Source organism: Acartia tonsa, chromosome 11, assembly GCF_053477335.1.
Source record: "Acartia tonsa isolate MP-2025a chromosome 11, ASM5347733v1, whole genome shotgun sequence".
NCBI lineage: Eukaryota > Metazoa > Arthropoda > Copepoda > Calanoida > Acartiidae > Acartia > Acartia tonsa.
In genome coordinates, this window is record NC_137270.1 from 4,873,377 (window position 1) to 4,895,789 (window position 22,413).

The 22,413-nt window shown below is 33.4% G+C and overlaps 1 protein-coding gene and 1 long non-coding RNA gene across 2 annotated transcripts; both read left to right on the plus strand.

Moving 5' to 3' along the window:
* The first annotated feature begins 2,849 nt into the window (after positions 1–2,849).
* LOC145332140 (uncharacterized) lies at positions 2,850–8,974 on the plus strand. The gene is made up of 3 exons (XM_080177084.1): positions 2,850–3,658; positions 6,642–6,708; positions 8,735–8,974. Exons 1-2 carry the CDS (start codon positions 3,162–3,164, stop codon positions 6,703–6,705), a joined length of 561 nt encoding a protein of 186 aa, XP_080033210.1. The 5' UTR covers positions 2,850–3,161; the 3' UTR covers positions 6,706–6,708; positions 8,735–8,974.
* A 3,100-nt stretch (positions 8,975–12,074) lies between these two features.
* Positions 12,075–14,123, plus strand: LOC145331819 (uncharacterized). The gene is made up of 3 exons (XR_013883915.1): positions 12,075–12,733; positions 13,097–13,234; positions 13,714–14,123. It is a non-coding gene; the product is annotated as an uncharacterized LOC145331819 (long non-coding RNA).
* Positions 14,124–22,413: the final 8,290 nt, after the last annotated feature.

The window sequence follows — 22,413 nt, forward strand, 5'->3', positions numbered from 1 at the left end:
GCTGGATCTAGAATTTGAGTGGGTCAACCGTTTCACACCAGATGATACTAAGCCTGCAACTTTTGGGGATGACTTTATCGAGTATTCGAATGATTATGTTGATTATATTCGTCGAAGACTCGATTCAATTTCCAACAGGATCTGTGCGGAAACCAGCGGTAGCTTTCCTTGATTTCGAAATATTGTTCTTATTGATTCCAAATTAATTTTTTCAATAAATTGTGGAAAATTGTTTTTTATTTGTTTTAAACGGCGTAATAATTTATTAATATTTTTTATTAAAGGTTAGATTTATTTTATATTGTAATATTTGTATTGGAAAGGATTGTAATGTTAGGCTTGCCGCTGTAATTTAGCGCATTATCATGCAGCATTCTATTAGCCAATAGGAATTGATTAATGACAGGTTAATGATGTTTACTCGTGAGCTTGATTCGTATCCCTAGCTTAGTGTACCTGGTTATTTTGGTATAAAATGAATGGTTATTATGGTATTTTAATCAGTTATATTTTCTGTTTGAAAGATGTCATTTGCAGAAAATGTGCTGGAAAATTCTCAAGCCTTGCTTGTAAATAATCTTAATTTTGAGAATATGCAGAATCATATTAAGGTTTTATTGGATAAAGTGTTGGATGAAGTTAAATATGAGAGTGTGACCAGGTTCAACAATCCTGAATTGCCTATGAGAGTTAGGGAAGGTTTCCTTACTGAATTTTATGAACGTTTGGAACGCTTATATAGTGTCTTTCTCTCCCAATATCCCAGCTATGGTGATGACCGTGAGACAGTTGTCGTTCGCATGAGACCTATTCTTGATGAATATTTACGCCTACGCGAAGAATTTTTTATTAATATGATTATTAATTAATTTGTTACTTTTTGTTAATAAAAATTGTATTTTGTATGTTTGATGTTTTATCTAGGCTAAGTGTATTTGCGTGTGTGTGTGTGCTTGCGCAGCACTGGTGGTGTGTGTGTGTGTGTGTGTGTGTGTGTCCCTCAGTGACCTTCTGAGATGTACTTTACTGCTAAATGGCTTGTGTGTGCGTATGCCTATATGGCACTAGGGTGTGTGTATCCCTAACTGAGTTGTGTGACGCACACACACCAGCAGACTAGGCTGTGTGAGTGTGTTTCAAAAATTCGCAAGTTGGACTTCAAAATAAGCAAGCTGGCGTCATACTTATTCAAATTTGCATAATTTAAATTAAATTGAAAATCATTCTAGGTCTGTTTATGCTCAAATTTGACATGTGTCAGCTTTTTTCAACACTTTATTTGTTCTTACTATAGGGAAATATTAATAAATGAAAATAATTTCGGAGCGAAGCTTTACTTAAATTAGCTTTTTACGTTCGTCGATATAGATTTTTTGTAGTAAATAGAACCTTTTTTATTTTAATTATTACTTTTTCATAGAAAACTGTTTTTGGATTGGTCCTTTAACGTTTTACTTAGGTATTAATGCATATTTAAGATACACCTATCAACTAAATTTTTTGGAAGTAAGCTACTCTACAATTTTGCGTTTTCGTTTTAATATCAATTCTATTTTTCTGGGAGCGAAGCTTTTCTAGGCATCAGCCGCACATTCTACTGCTACGATTTTATTTATTTTGAGGCAAAACCTACTATTGTCGCTTAGAAACTTTTTAGATTTTTTCTCGTTTTCCTAAATATAGAATCAAGATTTCAATTAATTTTTTAATCTACTTATCCCTATCTTCTTTAAATAGAGTTTACCAATCATTCATAATTATTTTTAAGCGATACATTAACTCATTTTGTGCTTATTGATTATAATATATTTTGATTATATTGAGATTAACATATAAAGATTATAATATTAATATGGCTAAATAAGATTAAATAAGGATAATGTGGTTAAATATAGGTATCATGAATAGGGATTAAATATGTTGCTATTCTAGACTAATATCTAAGTGGATGGGTATTAATTTTCTTAACCATCGTGGTTTCTAGGGGCGGAGTCATAGCGTGGCATTGGTTGAACCGAGGCACAGCGGCGACGTCCTGCTCCTCTATCAAGTTGTAGGCGAAGGTCTCCCCTAGTAGGCCAAGCTCTGAAACCCCATGCTGGTAGTCCACTTGGCCTTTGTTGTTGTTCTCTAGGATACTCTCCAAGTAGGTTACGAGTATCGTGCTGGTAATGGTTAGCACGGCGTTCTTGCAGTTGTTGGTAACGTCTATCTCGTCTGTCCTGGTTGCGGTGAGCACGGTGATCTTCATGTTCTCGAGGTTGTCGGCGACCGAGGCTTTGAAGTCGGCTTCCTTCGTGATGGGGGAGCTCGTGTCGTTCTCTCTGAAACCGGCTAGGTTTATCTCTCCCCTCCCATACTGCAGAGTCCCATTCCCTGATGGCTAAGTGATATTTGTTGATAGAATGGTCGATGCTGGCCACATGGTCAAGGAAAACTTTGGTCAGCCTTTCACTCCGTGGGGACTCGCGGAACCAAGCGATCAAATTTTTCAAGAAGGCTTTCCATTCGCCGTTCTTTCAAATTTGATCGCTCAGCTGGTCATGAAATATCTCATCACAGGTGGCGTTTTGGACCCACTTCAAGTCCCTGAACATAGCGTTGAAGTAGAAAATATAATCATAGCAAAGTACAATCACATCCTCTTGTTTTATATCAGCATCCACTAGTTCCATGAGTTTTTTCTTAGGAAAGCATCTAAAAAGTTCTGGTGAATTCACAACTATCATTGTTTTTCACTTAGAGTTTAAGTATTGTCTTTATTTTCTGATGTTTTACTGAAAATAATTTGTGTAGTTTATTTAAGTGAATGATTGGTTAACTATTCTAAAGAGTTTTGTTGCCCTAAATTTAACCCAATTTGTGCGGCTAAACTTAAAATGATTCTTCTCAAATAAGGGCGTGCCATACGTTGATAGTTTAACTCCATATATCGATAAAAACGTGCGTCTGATTCCTGTGTAGCTTCTCTCCTTTTTAATTTCTTACAAGCTCTGCATAGACAGATTTTGGCTTGGATGATTGCGTTGTACAATAAATCCAACTGTCGAATTATTCTTACTAACTCCCAATATATACTCATGCGATCAGGGGACACTACTTGTTTGCTTTTTATTATGTCTATTGTTTTTGAATGACACATGTTACATTTATTCTAACAAATGTGTTTTTTAATCACTTATTTTATTAATTGTATTTTTTATTTTCAGGTGACCTGTATTTGTAACTCCCTCAGCCTTTGGTGTGACTTGAGGAATGTTCGCCAGCTGTTGAAGAGATCTAAAACCGAAGAGGAGGGGTTAAAAATTCGCTATAGAATCTTGAATACCAAAACCCAACGCCTTAGAGTAGAGTGTTTGAGGTTGCGAACTGAAATGCATGCTTACCAGCGACGTTATAACGTGGCTAAACAAAAGATGGATCTAATCCCGTCGTCGCTGCGCGACCCTACTCCAAGATCTCTGCCTTGTTTGTGCCCCATCGGAACCCGAAGCCTTCCCACCTCGCTCCAGGACATCTGCCTGTCTGGCTCGTGGCTGGAGCTGGATGTTTACAGCGAGGTCCAAGATGCTGTTACAAAACAAGGAACTGATGGACAAGATTTTCCCTTGGAGTCCGATGAGCTTGAGCTTTCCGAAATTGGCCGCAATGACGAAAGGTGGGTTTTTAAATATTAAAGGAGAATAGCTACTATATAACTAGGATATTTGTCTTTCTTTAATTTAGCTAAGATTAAATACTTGACAGTGAATCTACTCTAGTACTAGATTTGTCGTCTGATATACTTCTCAGTATTCTATTTGCTTTATTTATTTTGTTAAATTTTCGGATATCCCGCAAGGTCAACACCTTAAAGTGTTTAGCAACCTTTCTGGGTAATTGATAATCGCCTATTAAATCCTCACGCAGTATTTTTATTTGCGTGGGGTTCACTTTCTTTGTAGAAGTGCTCCAGATATTTTTTATCGTAATTAGGGGAGTTCCTATATGAAGTATTACCCATACTATTAAATCAAAAACTGGTTTATTTTTTGCGTAGTATTTCTTTTTTAGATGGTCACGGCGCAGCACGCAAAACTGCCCCACTTTATAGTTATGGTCATGCCTATTCTTGTTAAGTTTTTTCAACAATTTTTCTTGTCTGTTGAAAATAAATTCTTGTGTTTCATCATGTAATTGCTTAAAAGGAATCTGATAATCCTCAAATCTCTTGGATAGAGATTTGGGGTCAAATGAAAAATTAGGTCTAAATAAATTATCATTTTGCACTATTCCACCTTCAAAACCATACAAACTAAGGTAATGAAGGTTATAGGGACTTAGCTTTGTTCCTATTAATTTTATTGTATTCACTATATGTATTACTGTGCTTAATGCTGTTTTAATTTTTATATCTGCGGCATGTGCCCTTGCAATTCGTACTAAATTTTGGATTACTTTAATCCTATTTTCGATATTGCCTCTCGAGGCACTTTTATAAGCGGCACTATCTAAAAATCTTGAGCCTATTTTTCTTAAAAATAAATGACTTTTAGAATTTTTGATGTTCTTGCCGTTGTCGGCCCAAAAGTTTTTGACATGTCCATGCAATAGAATGTACTGGCTTATGCCATTCTCAATGTCTTCGTAGTTTAGGTCTGGTAGGTAATGCAGTGTAATATACTGGGTGGCAACATCCATAAAGACAAGTATTCCTTTTATTCCATCTATTTTTGATTTCTTACTAAATTCTAATATGTCCATTGCCACCACAGTATTTCTAAATTTATTATTTCTATTAATTGAGGTTAATCTCTTTAATCTTAAGTGATTATTTTTGGATTTTATGCATGTACAACATAAGCCTATATGGGCTTCAATTATTTTCCGCAATTTTGATTTATATTGTACATAAAATGTAGATGTTATATTATCACGAACCCTTTTCACCCCTGCATGTACCATATCACGATGCATACTTCCAGCAATATAGCCATAAAGAGGGTAGGGTAGAATTAATAAATTTTGCTTATACTTTAATGTCGTTGGATTGACGTCATCTGACAAATTTTCTTTTATTTGTAATTGTATAAAGGTAGACTTTTCAAAAATTCGCAGCCTTTCAAAAGTAGCATTTGCATTTGGTAATAATATTATGCTTTCTTCATATTCGGTGTGACTTTCAGTTTTATTTGACAGATTTTGTTCATTATCATGGGGTTGATTTAGAAATTCATTTACTATTTCTTTTCTCATTTTTTCCCTTTCTTCCCTGTCAGGTTTTTTATTGAGTTGTTGTTCAAAATGTGCCATTTTGTCTGCCATAGCCTGATTTGAACTATGTCCTACTGTACTGTGTTCTTGTGTATTTAATAGGACTTCAGAAAATGATTTTTTTGTATCAATGCTTATCCCTAAATCCTCAGTGTTTTCAACATTTAAATTTATTTTTGAACTCGTGTTAACATTTTGTTCAATAGGGTCAGGAGTCAGGGGATCTATATTATTAAAATTTATTGATTCATTATCTGCAAGATTATTTATTGGATTTTCTATTACTTTTTGCTCTTCGTCAGGGAGAATTGGAATAGGATCATTTATAATAAATTGTTCATCTACGGGCACAATATCTATTGGATTATTATCCTCAATTGTTATAGGAATTGGGTCATTAAAAAGTTGTTGTTTTTTATCTGAGTCTGTATCCTTAACCCCTGAATCAAAATTAACATTTTGGTCATCAATTTGATTTGAGCTCTTTTCAACATGTGTCTTATTGTCTGATGTCTCGGGGACAGGGATAGGTATACTAGTACTTTCATGTTGCACATTAATATTTTCTTCGGACGGATTTTTAGCAGGGACAGGAGGCAAAACTTGTTCTAGTAATTTTTCTGCTAAAGCTTTTGATTCTTGCAATTCCTTTTTACTGGGCTTTTTGGTTTTATCCTTTTTTGCCCTTTTATTGCGGGTTGTTAATTCCTCATATTTCTTAAGAACTTCGTCAGCTTTGCCTCTAGTTACTGCTAAAATTTGTACATCCGTGTCCTTGTTTATAAAGTTTTCTTTGTCCCTAATAATGGGTGCTGCATCAAAAATAGCAAAATTTTCCCCTTGATATACAGGCTTTATTTCCTCCACCTGAAAGTCAAGTCTTTCAGTAGCATGGGGCATTAAGCGGCTAATAAAATCGGCCAGCTGTTCGTCTGTCCGAATAGATAGAAAGGAAACCATTTTTCCAAACCAATAGAGAATTTTTTGACTCAAGTAATCAAGCTTACTCTTACGATTCTCAATTTTCTTGTTTCTAAGGATCTTATAACATGCCACATTGTCTGTCAGTATTAATGTCCTTGTACCTTTGATCTCCACCTCAAAGAAGGTGAGGCCCTCGTATATGGCCAGGATCTCTAGGTACACTATACCTGTGGTCTCCATAACTTTGGGGGCCACGGTTTTTGAGAAAAACCCTAATATTTTTCCTCTCACATTAATATCATTTAAATTATTTTTCATGCTTTTTTCGAGGAACGTATAAACTTCTCTGTCACTGACGTCTAGATTCTGAACTGTCTTTTTATATTTTCTCTGTTTTATTTCAAAATTTTCTTTTACTCCCAAATAATAGAAATTGTCATTATTAACAAAAATTATAATTTCAGAGTTGGAGGATTCGGTGAACCGCTGGTAGAGCAAGTTCTCGAGGATGGATCCGTCCTTGCTTGACAGGTAAATTATTCGAAGTTTATGTTTCGAAAACATTGAAAAAGCATAGAATAGGAATGTATGAACGTATGGATTATTTAATGATAGAGCCCCTGCTCTAAGTAGATTTATTTTTTCTACAAATATTTTATTCATTTCTTTTTTAGTCCTTACAACATCGTCAGATGTGACTTCCAAGAGATAGCTTAATTGTGAATACATTGTAAAATTATTTGAAAAAATTTTATACCAATTTTCATATGAATTTGAAAAATCTAGTTTTAAGAAGATTGATATTTGATAAAATAAGTTTAGATAATCTGATTCTTTAAAAAGTACCCCTATCTCTTCATGGGCATTAAAATATGCTTTTAGTTCAGCAGGCATGTCCATAAAGTTAGGCAGCTCGGATTGAAAAAGGTCTTTAATTTCAAATCCTAGCAAGCTGGAACCTATGGCATGCTTGCTGGCGTCAGTATATAACATCTGAAAGTCTATATTTCTTGCTGATTCATTGCTGAGATTATCAGATGCAAGTATTTCTTTGATTTTATTGAAGTGAAAATCGGCTTCTTCATTCCAGTTAAAATTCCTTACTTGGGGGAACAAAGCATTCATATGTCCATGGATAGGTAGGGGTAAAAGTGATCTATAATATTGAAGATTTCCTATAAATGATTGAAGTTCTTTTAATGTTTTTGGAGCCTTTAGTTGCATTATATATTTGACCTTTTTGTCAGGGATGGTAATCCGTCCCTGGCCTATTTCATAGCCAAGTACAACTACTTTATCTTTGTTTAAGTCTGTACAGAAAGTACATTTGTCCAAATTTAATTTTAGATTTAGCCTATTGAGGCGGGATAGAAAAGTTTCTAGTTTGGCGAGGTGGTCCTCGATGTCTTCCTCATACCATGAGAAGATTGAGAGGTCATCGAACCAAACTAGCAACAATTCTATTATGTCATTAATTTTTAAGTCATTTAAATGAATATTTGATAATATATAATGCAACAAAAGGCTGGGTGTTCCCGCATAGCCTGTGATGGCTCTCTTGAAGCGGAAACACCCAAAGCTGGTCACAATGCAGGACACTCCTGAATCAAGAACTTTTTGGGATAGTTTAAGATTATAAAATGCGTTTTTAATGTCTACAAAAGTCCCATATCTTACTTTAGGTAGCAGATTTTTTAGCGTATTCATCGGATCCATTGTGATCGATGATACGCTGTAAGGAATACTAGCATTTAATCCCCTAGAGTCAATGATTATGCGTGGTGGCGCCTGTTTATCCTTACGGCTCGTAAGGAAAACAGGTGACCCAAACTGCTGGCTGGGTGGGGAGCATTCTATAATGTCCATTTTTAAGCATAGATCTATGAAATATCTAAGATGGAGCGTATCTGTTAGAGAGAGATTATAGATTTTAGTATTCTTATCATAATTTTCAGGGCAAGGGAAATCCATTTCTTCAATGCTTTCCCCAATATCGAAGTTGTGGGACGCCCCACTTTCAAATTTTAATAAAAGATTAGCTACTCTTTGTTTTACATTTTGGTCCTCTATGTAGCTTAATTTTCCTAATATTTGTTCTAAGGTTAATGGTGGTGGGGGTAGTGGCGCAGTCAACTCAATTCCCTCTTTATTATCCCCAAAAATATCTGCTATTTCTTCGAGACTTAATTCATTTTCTGGTTGTATTGTATTTACACTATTTATTTTAATAATCTTATTTATGTTAACATATGTTTTATCTTTCTTAAAAACATCAACTTTAGAGCGGGGCTTTATACGTTTTTTAGCACTATTTTAAATGGTATTTTATCCAGTAATTTATTTACAATATTTTTTACTTTATTCTTAACATATTTTATTATATTTATGATGGGTTTAATTAGGTAATCGTGCGTCTTTGACAGAATATTGGAACCTTTTTTTATTTTATTAAGCTGCTCTTTAATTCCATTGTTTCCTCTCAAGACAGCGATTGATTTAATTGAACCCATTTTAGGTGCTTTAAAACCTTTTAATTCTAATTTTTTGTCTGTTTCAGGTTGGCAAGGCAGGAGAGAGATCAGAAACCCGCCTGGTTTGATGATAAGAGGATTTTCTCCTACATTTTCACAGTACACCGCGAGTTTATTTTCCCCTGTCCTGGTTATTGAGTACATTTTATACTTTATTTTAATTTGAGTATACATGTTTGAAAGGTGTGGGATGAAGTGTTCTTGGTTTGGGTCTTTATCTTTAACTTCCAGTTCTATTAGTTTTTCTTCTCCCTTTGCTAGTTCTAATTTTTTGATATTGACAGCAAAAGGGTTTTTTACCTTCTTTCTATTAGGATTTATTTCTATGTAGACCTTTTGTCCCTTTACTTGCATGCCTATATTACAAGTAATCAAAAATGGGCGTCCTAATAGGCAAATATTCTTTTCTTTAAGTACATGGAAGTCCAAGAACACTTTTCCCACCCCTTCGAACTCAACCCCTAGGCGTCGGGCATCAATGACGCTTATCGCTTTGCCTTCTACTGAAGACAAACGGTAGGCTGAACAAAGCTCCATCTCGTGGTAATTAGGCAGCACTTTTAGTAAGATATTTTCTGACACGCAGTTTACTGCGGCCCCAGTGTCTAGTTCAAAAATTATTTTGCTGCCATTAATTGCCACGGGAATTTGGATCTTGTCCAGCACGCCTAGGTGGCTTTGAATTGTTTTAATTTCGAGATTTGTTTCTAATTTGTCTATATCTATTATGTCGGTTGTCCTCTCAGCCAGCAGTTGCAGGAAATATCTCCCATTGGGTATATTGACATATAGGAAAATTATCGTCAATAGCCCATATGGAGCAAGATAATTTCCCAACAACATGGCTGTGAGCACAATCATAATAATTGTCATAATTTTATTTTGGTTTGGGTATTCGTGTAAATAACTCAAAAACGATATTGTTTTTGCGATTTTTACACGATTCTCCAATGATAATTCATTTTTAAAATAATGTTTCTTATGTTTTATTCTGCTTTCAGACTCATCATCAGGTTCTAAAAATGACTGCTCAATGTTTCCGGCTTTATGTTCTTGCCTAGCAGACGCTGCATTATTAAATTCGTCCAGGTAAAAACAGCCGCTAGCGATAGTTTCAACTTCAGTCTGTTCGTCTGTTTTTATTTTATTTGCCATATCTATGTTAGCTATGGTTTGATTGATATTCAATAGGTGTTCTTCTACAGATTTATCTCCCCGATACTCGAAATTTTCAAATATTTTTTCTAATCCGGATTCGGAGATTGATGGAGGATTTTTTTCATCCTCATCTAAGCTAAAATCGCTACTATCTAAGTCACTTAAGTCTGATATAGAGTCTTTGTCACTGTCTAATTCGATTTTTTCGATTTCGGCCATGATTTCAGCCCTAGTTAATCCTGTAATATCTGTTAATAAATCGTTTTCATCTATATCATATTCAGGGGTATCTTCCATTGAAGGGTTTTCTTCGGAAAGAATTTTTAAGTCATTTTCTTCAATAGATTGGGTATCATCAGAATTACTACTAACATTTTTTATTTCTATTTTAGGATATAGCGTTGTTTGTTCAAGTATGGTGCTATTGGCTTTATCTTCGCTCGAAATGGGTAAGTTGCTACTATTGCTGTCATTAATTGGTTCATTTTCTGATTCTTTAAGCTCTTGTAGTTTTTCGGATATACCCTTTTTTACAATTTCTTTGACAGGTATGGTTTCTGTCAAATTGATATCTAATATTTGGTCCTTATTTATACTATTACTATTTACAATATCACAGCTGTTACCTTCATTTAAGCTGCCAGGGGCTGCTGATTTATTATTTACAGATTCATCTTGAATATCATAATTAAGTGGGATATTTACAGGGTTATTTTGTTTGTCTTTATTGGTTGAACATTCCAGTAGTTTAATTTCTTGATTTTCATTATTTATTTCTGTTTTTAGAGTGAGTGTAACTGCCACTGGAATGGATATTTGATGTTTGTTTATAGCAGGTGAGTTTTTCCCTTTGTCAGGGGCGCCGGGTATTTCCCAAGAGTCCGTATTATGTATTTTATTGATTTCTTGAGAAGTACTCGGCGGCCTTAGCCGTTTTTTTCCGCTGGCAGTGGTAAAGTACACGCTGCCAGTGGATGATGGCGTCTCGTTATCCCATAATGTAGGCATCTAGGGCATTGTTCTTGGGCCGGTGTCACATTGGGGTAATAGTGACAATCGGCACTACCATGGGTGTCAGAATTACATAGTAGGCAAACGATACGATTGGCCAATTCCTTCTCTTTTTTCTTTTTGTCCCACCATTCCCCATTAGCTTTCCTAATAGCAGGGTCTGGGTGTTTAAGACAATGTTTGCTATAATGTCCTTTTTTGCAATGTTCGCAAACAGGTTTAGGTTTTGTAGATACATCTTTGGCATTTTTATCATTTTGTTGTCCTTTGTTTTTGCCATTATCTTTTGGTGTCTCTTTTTTGGCTGTTAGGGAATTTAGGCGATTTTTTCCTAATTGATTAACATTCCCGTTTTTCTGTTTTTCCATCCTTCTTTTTCTGTCCACAGCTGCATGATAATAGCTGCGATTATTGCTAAACCAGTTTAGTATTGTCTCTTTTGTGCAATGTGGTATATTTGTCGTTGCCAAAAATGCAGATTGCAAATATTGCGGTACCAGATAAAAACACACTTTTTCTCTAAGTTTAGCCATTTGATTTTCGTGGGAATTTCCCGTTTTTTGCAGCATTGCAGCTAGATTTATGACAGCTTTGTTAGGTCTGTCCTCGTCCTCTGCCGTTATCCTATAGGTGTGGAAACGCCTTTCGTAATCCTGTGGCCCAAGTATTTCGGCACCTATGGTAGTTAGGATGGCTTTTACAAAATCCTGTGCACTTAGCACATTAGGATCTATTTCTAGCATGTCCAGTTTGTTCCTTGATTCTGGGTTAAAATAGTGGATTATTATGTTGTTGTAGGAACTATGGGTGAATGGTTTTATATATGTTTCTAGATATTTAAAAGTGTTGAAGAAAGTAAAAGGATTTGTTTGTTCCCCGTATAGGTTGGGTATTTTGCCAAGATATTTTATTTGGCGAAAAATGCGCTCATGTTCTGCGATACCCCATACTAGATTGTTTGGGATAAGTTTCATGATTTTTTTAATATTTAGATCTGTATGGCTGGGTGAGTCTTGGAGAAGGAGCCTCAACTTATCCATTTGTTCAGAGGTTAGTTTATTTTCTAATAAGTTCATTTCGTTCATTTCTTCTCTATTTCTATTATCTCTATTGTTAGAGGATGTTCGTCTGTCCCAATCTGATTCCATATCAGATGAACTGGAACTTGAACTTGAACTTGATGTTGGACTACTACTGTCTCTGTGTTTATTCTTTCTCTTTGGCATTGAGAAGTTTTTATCGTCTTTCCTTCTGTCCTCTTTGTCGCTATCGCTTTGTTTGTCTTTTTGTTTGTGACGGTGTTCATGATGTTTGTGATGTCGCCTATCCTCAAAGCCATGAGGATTGAGAGGATCATAGTGTCTGTATTTTTTATCTGTGTGTTTTTTATTTTTTCGTTTTTCTGAATAATCGCTAGATTCAGATTCATATTCTGGTGGATCTGATGATGGTTTATTTTCTTTTTTATTTTTTGGCTTTGTGCCTGTTTGCTCTTGTTTTATTGTTTGTATATTATGCTCTATCTCATTTTGGGGGTTGAAATGTAATTGTGGCCTATGCAAGATTCTATTTCTGCGTCTGTTATTTAAAACAAACATGGCTGGTATAGTGTGAACCTCAGGCTCAGTTTGAATTCGAGGTATTTCCTCAATTTGATCATTTATATTTTCTAAGTGTAAATACTGCTGTTCAGTATTATCTAAGTTAGGTTGATATTCAGGGTTGTATGGTGGAGGATTTAATACATCCTCGTCTATATTATCAATAATATTGTCTTCCATTTTCAGGACATATATTCGAGGCTATATTCGAGGCTAGAAGAAAACGATGTTAACTCTGACTATGGATATCTAGCGGTAAGACTTATTTAGTGGCTTTATAGCCCTCTCCCCCCCTAAAGGAAAAGTTAAATCTTACCTGGGTTTATCCGGTAACGGAACCAACTTATGGGTCGCCTCCGGGTTCCAGGGACAAATGCAGTCCTTTATCACAGAACCACAATCTCTCACCAGTGTCTCCTTTCCAGATCAGCGACGCACTAATCCCTGTTTTGTCAAATATATTCAACCTTAGAATGGTGATACTATTTTACACCGATCCTAAACCCAAATATATTTAAGGGATAATCTTTGCCTATAAGCCCTATTCCGAAAATGGCACTAAAATATTATTGATAACTTTATACTGTTATTTTATTCTAAGAATCCTTTTATTCCTAGGTAGCTAACTCTGCCAACACTTTTGGACTGGAAGGATCTGTTGTGATTACTAGAGCCATGCGAACACAGCTACAACATTCCGTTCTGCTGCCTACAGCCCCGTGAGGCGTGAGATTCTTTGTTAGGTACCTTTGTCAGGTAAGAAAGTCACTAGGTCTAGCTAAGAACCGATCTTCCAGAGTATTAACAAAGCAAAACTACCTTTAAGACGTGAACTTATTCAGAGTTCTAATCCGAAAATGTTAAATTGTCCGAATAGATAACGATCTCCAACTTTCCTATACTTCAGAAGCTGGGGGAGGATACAGTTGTTAGTATCGGCCGTCAGATAGCGTGCTATCATCAACCGTTGGTAGCCGAGCCACCACTGTACCTTCCCTGTGTTATTCCTATTTAGCCCCGTAGTGACTTGCGACTTGCTGGTACCTAGTACCGCGCTATAGGAGTTCTCTTCAGAAGAAAATTTGGAGATAACTATCCGTCCGGATACCTAAGCTTTTAGGCCCTAAGGAGGCCCTATTCTTAAATTTATCTTAATTGACCAACACCAAAATGATATTCTATAATTTATTTAACAAAGTATTATGAATTTATCTAACAAACTTTTTACTTTTTAGGTGTGTTCCAAATGTAAAATCCTAAGTTTGAGCCGCCAAGACTCTCAAGAAAATTCCAAAGAAAGAGAAGGGAGTCTTCCCTTAAATTTTAGAAATTTCAAATAGAGTTTGTGTGATATATAAATTCCGTGAAACGACTAACTTTTTCTCTCTTCCAGGTTCACTTTTATAGGCCTGAGACCTATGCAAAAAGGAGAGACAAAAAGAATGACTTTTATTTTTGTGTTGATTTCATGTTTAATTAAAAATTGGCGACCTGATTTTTAAGATTTTGCATTTAATAGTGTGGGTATAATTCAACTAAATCTCAATATTCATTTCATAAATAAGATCACATTTTATTTTATTTTACATCAAGAATACATTAAACTATTGGTTTCGAATTAGTTTTTTCTAATAATGTTTTTTCAATGTCTTCCTTAATTTTTTCAGATTTTCATTCTTTTAAATTTAGTTTTTATCACGAAACCTCTAATTTTATGATTCTTGTGTTGTTTTACTAATTTTAATTTATATTGACAATATTTGCTAATAATTTTTTAGCTGTACTATGACCATTCTATTAAAAGGGTTATGTTCTCTAATATTATCTTTTAGGGTCTTCGTTTTATAGATCTTATTTCCCCATTTTAATAGATAGGTCTTTATACAAGCTTTTTTACTTAAAAGTTATATTAAATTGTTTTAAGTTTGTCTAATTTTGATAATATTTTTATAATCTTTTACTTTCGCTAGAATAAATGCATAATTTAAGGTATGGGTTGGCTTTTTCCCAGTAAAGCTACTCTACAAGTCATTCATAGAATCGGTTTAGGGGAAAAGGACGAACCATATAAAGAGGGTGTTGCGTTAATGGTGTGAATATGCTTTATTTTTGGAGTAAGAGGATATGTTATCTATAATACAAAGTAGAATGATGTCTGTCCCTTAAGATCTTGGTAACCACTGAACCGATCCGATTCTACTCTTCAGGTAATATACCTACTGGTCCTGTGGTAGTTTTAGGACACCCCATTCCCCCAAAAAAACATAAATCTCCACCTAAATTTTTTTAATCAGTTCAAAAATTAGTGGTTGCAGCACCAATTTAAAAAAAAATCATTTTGAAATTTTAGTGGTTGCAGCAGCAGCAAATAATAAATTTTATTTTTAAAATTACCTCTTGGTGCAAAGCCCCTAGAGGCTAGGGGCAAAGCTGCTAGTTATTTATAAAAGATAATTTTTATAATGATCTTTCCCGAGTTTCAATATTTTTAGGATAGGCCTAAGGGTTCAGGTGCTGTAGGCCTCCAGGTGAGCTCTGGACAGATAAAAAATTTTATTTGAAAAGTAAAAGTTAGAAATCAATCTATTTAAAAAATATAAGAATATTTACATTTTTAATTTTAAAAATTCGGGCTTTAGGTCAACAAAAAAAAACAAGTAAACAAGTTAAAAAAATATACTCTTAGGTTTGATTATTTCACCTCAAACTTTAAAAGAAAAATTAACTAATTGGGAATTAGAGGCGGCATCACCATTTCTCTGTAGCAGAGCTTTGGTGACTTGAGGAAGAAAAACATTTGGTTTGGTTTCCAAGAGATGTCGTCATTTACATGTCTGATATTATTTTTTTTTCACATTTGCGCTGAAGACAGAATTTCAAATAATACATTATGATTATGTATGTTGAAAGTTTTTATTTTAGTTTCTTAGTTAATAAATTGATTGATAAAATGCATGCTTTACTTAAATTTTTACTTTGTAATTATCTAAGCAATTTAAAAGAGCTCAGGTCAACATAAAATATATTTTTTTTTAAATGTACTAGGAAACTAGTAATTTCTAAATCAAGAACATAATACATCAATAAAATGTACTAGGCAGCTACTAAACTAGTAATTATAAATTAAGAACATAGTACATCTTTTAAACTTGCTAGTACACATTGTAAAAATATTCACATTTAGGACAAACTAAAGTAGGTATTATTAGAAAGCAATCAGGGATAAGGGATGGGAAACGTAGGAAAATATTATTTAAAGCCTAGGCCTAAAACAACTAAAGGGGTTGGTGCATTAGTTAGTTAACAACTCTAATGAAATAGCTAAATAAGCTTTAAGAAGATAAAGTATAGAATAAAATCCAGGTAGCTAGCCTAAAGAAAATAGAACTTTTATAAACTACTATTTTAATGGCTTTTGTTAAAATCATATTTGATGTTTTTTTGTCTTCCAAAACTTTTTATCTTTTACTCTAGTAATTTGATTTTTTTAGAAAGCTATCGTTGGGTTTGCCTCAGACAGATTTTAGGATGGTTGTTTGCATTTTTATTAATGAGTAAAAATTTTATTTGAAAATAGTATTTTATCATTGCTTATTAAAATTCAAAATAAATAAATAAATTTAGTACAAGTAAATAAGCACTTGGTTAACATTCTATCAAATCTTCTTGTTCCATGTTAATAGAATAATGTTTTCGAACTTTAGAATAGTATATTAAGGTGTTTCAATCAATTCCACATAAAAATTTTAAAATTTAAAATACAGCATTTCATTTATAAAAATTCATAGCTACCCACTTTCCAAAAAATAATACCTCTATTTTTGTTTTTTCTATATGGTACTTTTTGAATGAAAAACTCTGGGCAGATTTGATAATTTAGCTAATGTGATCAGATCAAACACCTTTTTTTCTATAATTTCTAAGAAGCAGACAACTTAACATTTTTACTTCAAGTGCAGATGACTCGGTTTTATATTGGGAGTGCCAATTGCCTATTGGTTAGCACAAAACAATCCGATCCTTATTGGGAGTGGCCACCAGTGACGTCATTTAATTAGGAAATGGTAAAAGTTGCAATATCCCTTTCAAAACTAGGCCGGGACCTAATTTATGGTCAGGTTTCATATCCCTTGTCCCTGATTGAGAGCGCCACCAATGACGTCATTTAATTATGAAATGGTAAAAGTTGCAATATCTCCTTAGAAACTAGGTCGGGACCTAATTTATGGCCAAGTTTCCTATCCCTTATCCCTGTTTTCAGTAAGAAAATTACTATATAATTAAAAACATACATCTAAAATTAAATTAAATCTTAATATGTTCTAATGCCTTTACTTTGTTTATTATTTAATCTTGAGTTTAGGAAATAATTTGTACTTATTTAGGAACTATTTTCTACTACTACAACAATATTCCAGAATGCCACTATTCTCTCCTTACTTCGGCTGCTAAATCAAAAAAATTCCATAATTCCAACAATATCTTATGACTTTTTTCTCATTTTTTTCTAATAAAAATATTATTTACATAACTTACATAAAAAGGTGTAAAGGAATCTTTTAAGCTGAACATTATCGTTTCAAAACGATTAAATTGATATCATTGTGGCATTCAGTATCATTTACCGGAATTTTTACATTAAGCCCTAACCATGGCATAGGCATTGCAAGTGTCCTACTGTAGTTAAAAAGATAGAATCAGGGAAAATATGCAACATCTCAAGTATATTTTGTTTAAGATGGACTTTATCAGCATTGTGAAGATTATATTTACTGTATTATATTTTACTGTTTGGTTTTAAACTTACATATTTATGCTAATGAGTTAGAATAAGTTAAAATTGTCCTTGTTATTTCATCTTTTTAACTAAAAATTAATGGATTTTACGTGATTGGTTGGCACATGGTGATGTCTTTAATCATCTATGGGTACATGATTTTTGCAACACTTGCAAGGGCACAAATATGCAATTTGCAATAATAAGCTACGTTTTTACCTCAGGTCTTTGATAGGTATGCTAAATGTCTTAAATATGTGCCGTGTGACGTCATAAAAATGAGGGATGAGAGCTTAGACGTCCAAGCTTTTTTTTTGGGGGGGGGTAAAAAATTTTAAGGGGGGGGGTAATTCGTATTTTGGGGGGTAAAATGGCACCCCCAGGGTAGGGGTAAATTTTGAATGGGGGGGGGGGGAGGTAAAATGAAAAAATTTTTGGGGGTGCCTACGGTACCCCCAAAATCGTTTGGGGGGGGGGGGTAATCGACCCAATACCCCCCCTCCCCCCTTGGACGTCTATGGATGAGAGGAGAAGTTGGAAAGGAAACCCCTTAAAAAGAAATGGATCTATTAACGTCACACGGCTCATTTTTTTTGACACTTTGTAGCAATGTAGAGCTTCTATCAAAAGGTGATATCATGAACATTTTTCAATAAAACCTAACCAAACATGCATTTGAAATAAACAATAAGGTTGCCACATATAAATGTCTAGGACTATTTTCAAAAACGGCGTTATTTGCACACAAATTTCCTATCGTTGACGATGACATCCAAAAGAACATGTGATTTATTGCTTTAAATATAATTTGATTGCCTTGACGTCTCAAATTTATGGCCAGTGCTGAAGATCCACCTGTTATAAATATTCTATTGAAAATAAAGAAAATTTACAAAGGCTTTCTCATCCTTTTATAAAAGATATTTGATTGTCTGTGTGTACCGGGGATCTCTGTAACCGATAAACCAAGTGAAGATTCCTGGGAAGGTTTATAACAAAAAAATCGCCCTTAAGACACCAACTCCCCCCCCCCCCCTTTAATAATCCTCTAGTCAGTTTTGGTGATGCCCGAAGATACCAAAAATATGACTGAAGAAAAAGCTCTGGCTCTACATCGCTGCACATGTACAAGTGTTTACAGAAATGCAACTCCAGGGATTTTAAGGGATAAAACAATTGAAAATAGATTGAACAAACAAAATTACTAAATATATAGATAAAAAAAATTTGTTGTAATGATTGAAAAAAAACCAATCAAAATGCAACAAAATTACTCAAACTTTTGAGTCAACAAATATGAAAACATGGTCTTAAACTTTGGGTATCCGCGTAATTTGCAGTCTAATGTCCCCTCCCTGCACGCAAAAATGGCACCACTTTCAAATTAATATGGTCATAAATGCATTATTTGATATACAGGGTCATTCAAGAGAAATGATTTTTATTTTAATTTAATTATACATAGAAAAAAAAAACAATTATGTATAATGCTTTATAAACTGCGAACCAAAAAAATAGGCAAATCTGAATTTTCAGAATAGCAGCTTTATTATTCATTTAGGATGATTTTACTGTAAATATAAGATGTAGATGTATCTTTTGGATATAAGTTTCCGCTGTTGATTTTTATTAAACAGCAATAATGGAGCACAAGATCTCAAAAACAGCATTTGGGGGTGAACCAAAAAAATATGCAAATATAAAAGAAAATCAAACCATCTAAAAGCTACAGTGATTACCTTATGAATTGGAGTAATGAAAATTGCAATTACATTCTTTTTTAATACTGCTTGGCTGGAGGCAGCTATGAATACAAAAATTGGACCATAGTTCAATATATGAGTTGTCATCATGGGCATGCACTTTGATAGCATTTGGCTCACCATCACCACCAGTAGGAGCATCTTAAAGGCCACCATATTCAAAATCAAGATTTTAAAATGGATGTTTAGCACATCAAAAAACATTTTTTTATACTTTTGAGGGTAATTTTTGTCTTTAACATGTATTTAGCTTCATCCATAAGACTGGATGTCAGCAGCTGTCCTCTAAAGTGATAGGGGTGGAATTTCTTTTTTTTAAATATTTCTTATTTAGAAAAATCATTAATTTCTACCTTATGCTTATAATAATTAATGCATTAATTCCTTTAAAAATTGTTAATTTATCAGAATCAATCTTTAAAAGGGGAGAAAAGTGCAAAAACATAGCTTTTCCACTGCTTTGTTTTGGATTTGCATATCTTTTTGGTTCACCAGTTTTTCCCCAAAATGCTGTTTTCGAGATCTTGTGCTTCATTGGTGCTGATTATTAAAAAAATAACAGTGGAAACTTGTAACCAAAAGATACTTCTACATTTCATATTTACAGTAAAACCATCCTAAATGAATAATAAAGCTGCTATTCTGAAAATTCATATATGCCTATTTTTTTGGTTTGCAGTTTGTATTTGGAAAACCTGTTCTGGGGCATTATTGTTTCAAATATTTAAAATGATTATGTCAAAAATTATGCCTTAAAACCTGTTTTTCCAAAGGCCTTATTTTGGAAGATTTATGGATTTAAAGGTTGTGCAAAAAATTTGCACATTTTCAAAATTCAAATTGCGAAGCTTGTGTTGCAGAAAAATGTTATGCATACCGTTAGAATCGTTTGTATTTGGAAAACCTGTTCTGGGGCATTATTGTTTCAAATATTTAAAATGATTATGTCAAAAATTATGCCTTAAAACCTGTTTTTCCAAAGGCCTTATTTTGGAAGATTTATGGATTTAAAGGTTGTGCAAAAAATTTGCACATTTTTAAAATTCAAATTGCGAAGCTTGTGTTGCAGAAAAATGTTATGCATACCGTTAGAATCGTCAAAAGCTCTAGTTTTTCATATATAAAAACATTCCTGTGCTATGTATAGTATAGGAGCTACGCGGTAAAATGTTCAAATTACTTAAAACATTTCAACTTTTTCTCACATTTTTCAACGTAGCTCCTAAACAACAAATAGCACAAAAATGGTACTTATATTTCAAAAACTAGAGCTTATGGCAATTCTAACTCTATGCATAAAAATTTTCTACTTCTAACACAAGCTGCGCAATTTGGATTTTAAAAATGTGCATATTTTTTGCACAACCTTTAAATCCAAAAATCTTCAAAAATATAGCCTTTGGAAAATTGGTTTTTAGGGCATAATTTGTTGAAATAATCATTTTTAAATATTTAAAACATAAATGGCCCAAAATAGGTTATCCAAATATATAAAGCATTCTACATAAGCTTTTTTCTTGTGCATAACTAAGATTTAAAAAAAAAAATCATTTCTCTTGAATGACCACGTAGAACTTTATCACCACTGCAAAATGTAACTAATTTCTGGAAATTTTTTTAAATAATTGGCCAAAACATTAAGTATTTATTTTATTTTATTTTATGAAAAATGGACACTGTATATTTGTGGTTTAATCTGATTTTTTGGATTCCTATAACAACAAAGTATAGAGTTATAAGTGAAGCATCTTTATAATTAAGTCCTAAAAATGTAATTATATCCTTAAACAATTTCCTGTAATTGAGCTGTTTTTCAACAAATTTACCTACAATTTGTTTCGATTTTCACACATGTATAGTATATTCTGATTATTCACTATTTAGTTCTGACACTCTACAAGTGTTAATGTTCTTTTGTCCTACCCTTTTAGAGCTTCGATTTTATGGATGTTGTCATCCTTGTTCTGTTCATGAATTATTTGCACTATTTTATTTTAAGGCATTAAATTTTGATTAATAGTAGCTGTGGTCTTCAATCACCCAAGTATCTACATATAAATTGTTATTTTGACTTTTGACAACGCATTTAAAATGGTAAAAATTACTAACATGGCTCCTGTGATTTTTGACATCTTCAATTTTAGACGATTTTATGTAGTAAGGCCACACGATTTAAGAGTTCATTATATAGGAAGCCCCGATCTTTTGTGCAATGAATGTCCTTGTTTGAATCCAATTAAAATAGCAACTGTTGAAAACTTAAAGTAAAGGAATTTGAGCCATCCAAATAATGTCCAGCGATTATTGAGATCCTATATTTAAAATTTTAATAGTTTTATGCTATTTTTCGTACCTTTTCTACCACTTGGAATAGAGATCTCCTAAATGCTAGAGACGCAGCTGCTAGTTTATATTTTTGCATACATTAAGCGGTGAATTTGTAGGTTGATTTAGATGAAAAAAAATCGGAAAAAATTTTATATTCATTTTTTATGTCATTCCCCTTCGTTTGATAAAGCTTTGGCATACTCTGCCTTACTTGATAAAATATTGACATACTCTGCTTTACTTGATGAAATATTGGCATACAATGCTTTTCTAGGGGGAATATTTGCATACTCTGCTTTACTTGACAAAATATTGGCACACTTTTGTGTCTGGCTCACTCTGCTTGACTTGATCCCAAATTTGTTTTTTAAAAGTTTTGAACAATTCCATGGAAAATAGAAAATGTCCCTCTGGACCAAAAAAGAAATATAAATTACCATGGTTAAAATTTTTAAATAACAAAGTAACAAAAAAGATTGCTAAATAAAAGGAATAAAGAAAGTTAAATATGTATTATGTTGGCATATTGTAATCTATAAACATTATTACCTCTCTTTTTTTTAAGCTATTTTCTTGTGTGTGGGACACCCCAATCCCCCCAAAAATAAAAAATCCCCACTTCCAAAATTTAAAATCTTTTTTATTTTTGCACCATGGGGCGAAGCACCTATGAATCCCCCTCCCAAAAAAAAAATTAGATATTTTTTTACAAATTTTAATTATTGTATATGCAAACAAACTGGGTTTAATTTTTACAAATTGAAATTTTTGTGCATACAGTACACAACCTGGGTTTAATTTTACCACTGAGTAATTAAACAAAGAATAACTTTTTTGAATACTTCTATTTAGGAGGGTTGACTTCCCATTAATTCATTGGGCGAAGCCCCTAGAGGCTAGGGGCGAAGCCACTGGTATTTCTATAAAGAAAAAGCATTGTTCATTTTAGCCAATTTTTAAAATTCATAGAATTATTGGAATGTTATTTTTATACAAATATAAAAAATTACAAAAACATTTATATTTATAAAAATCATTACATAACAATTTATTATTCACAAACATCC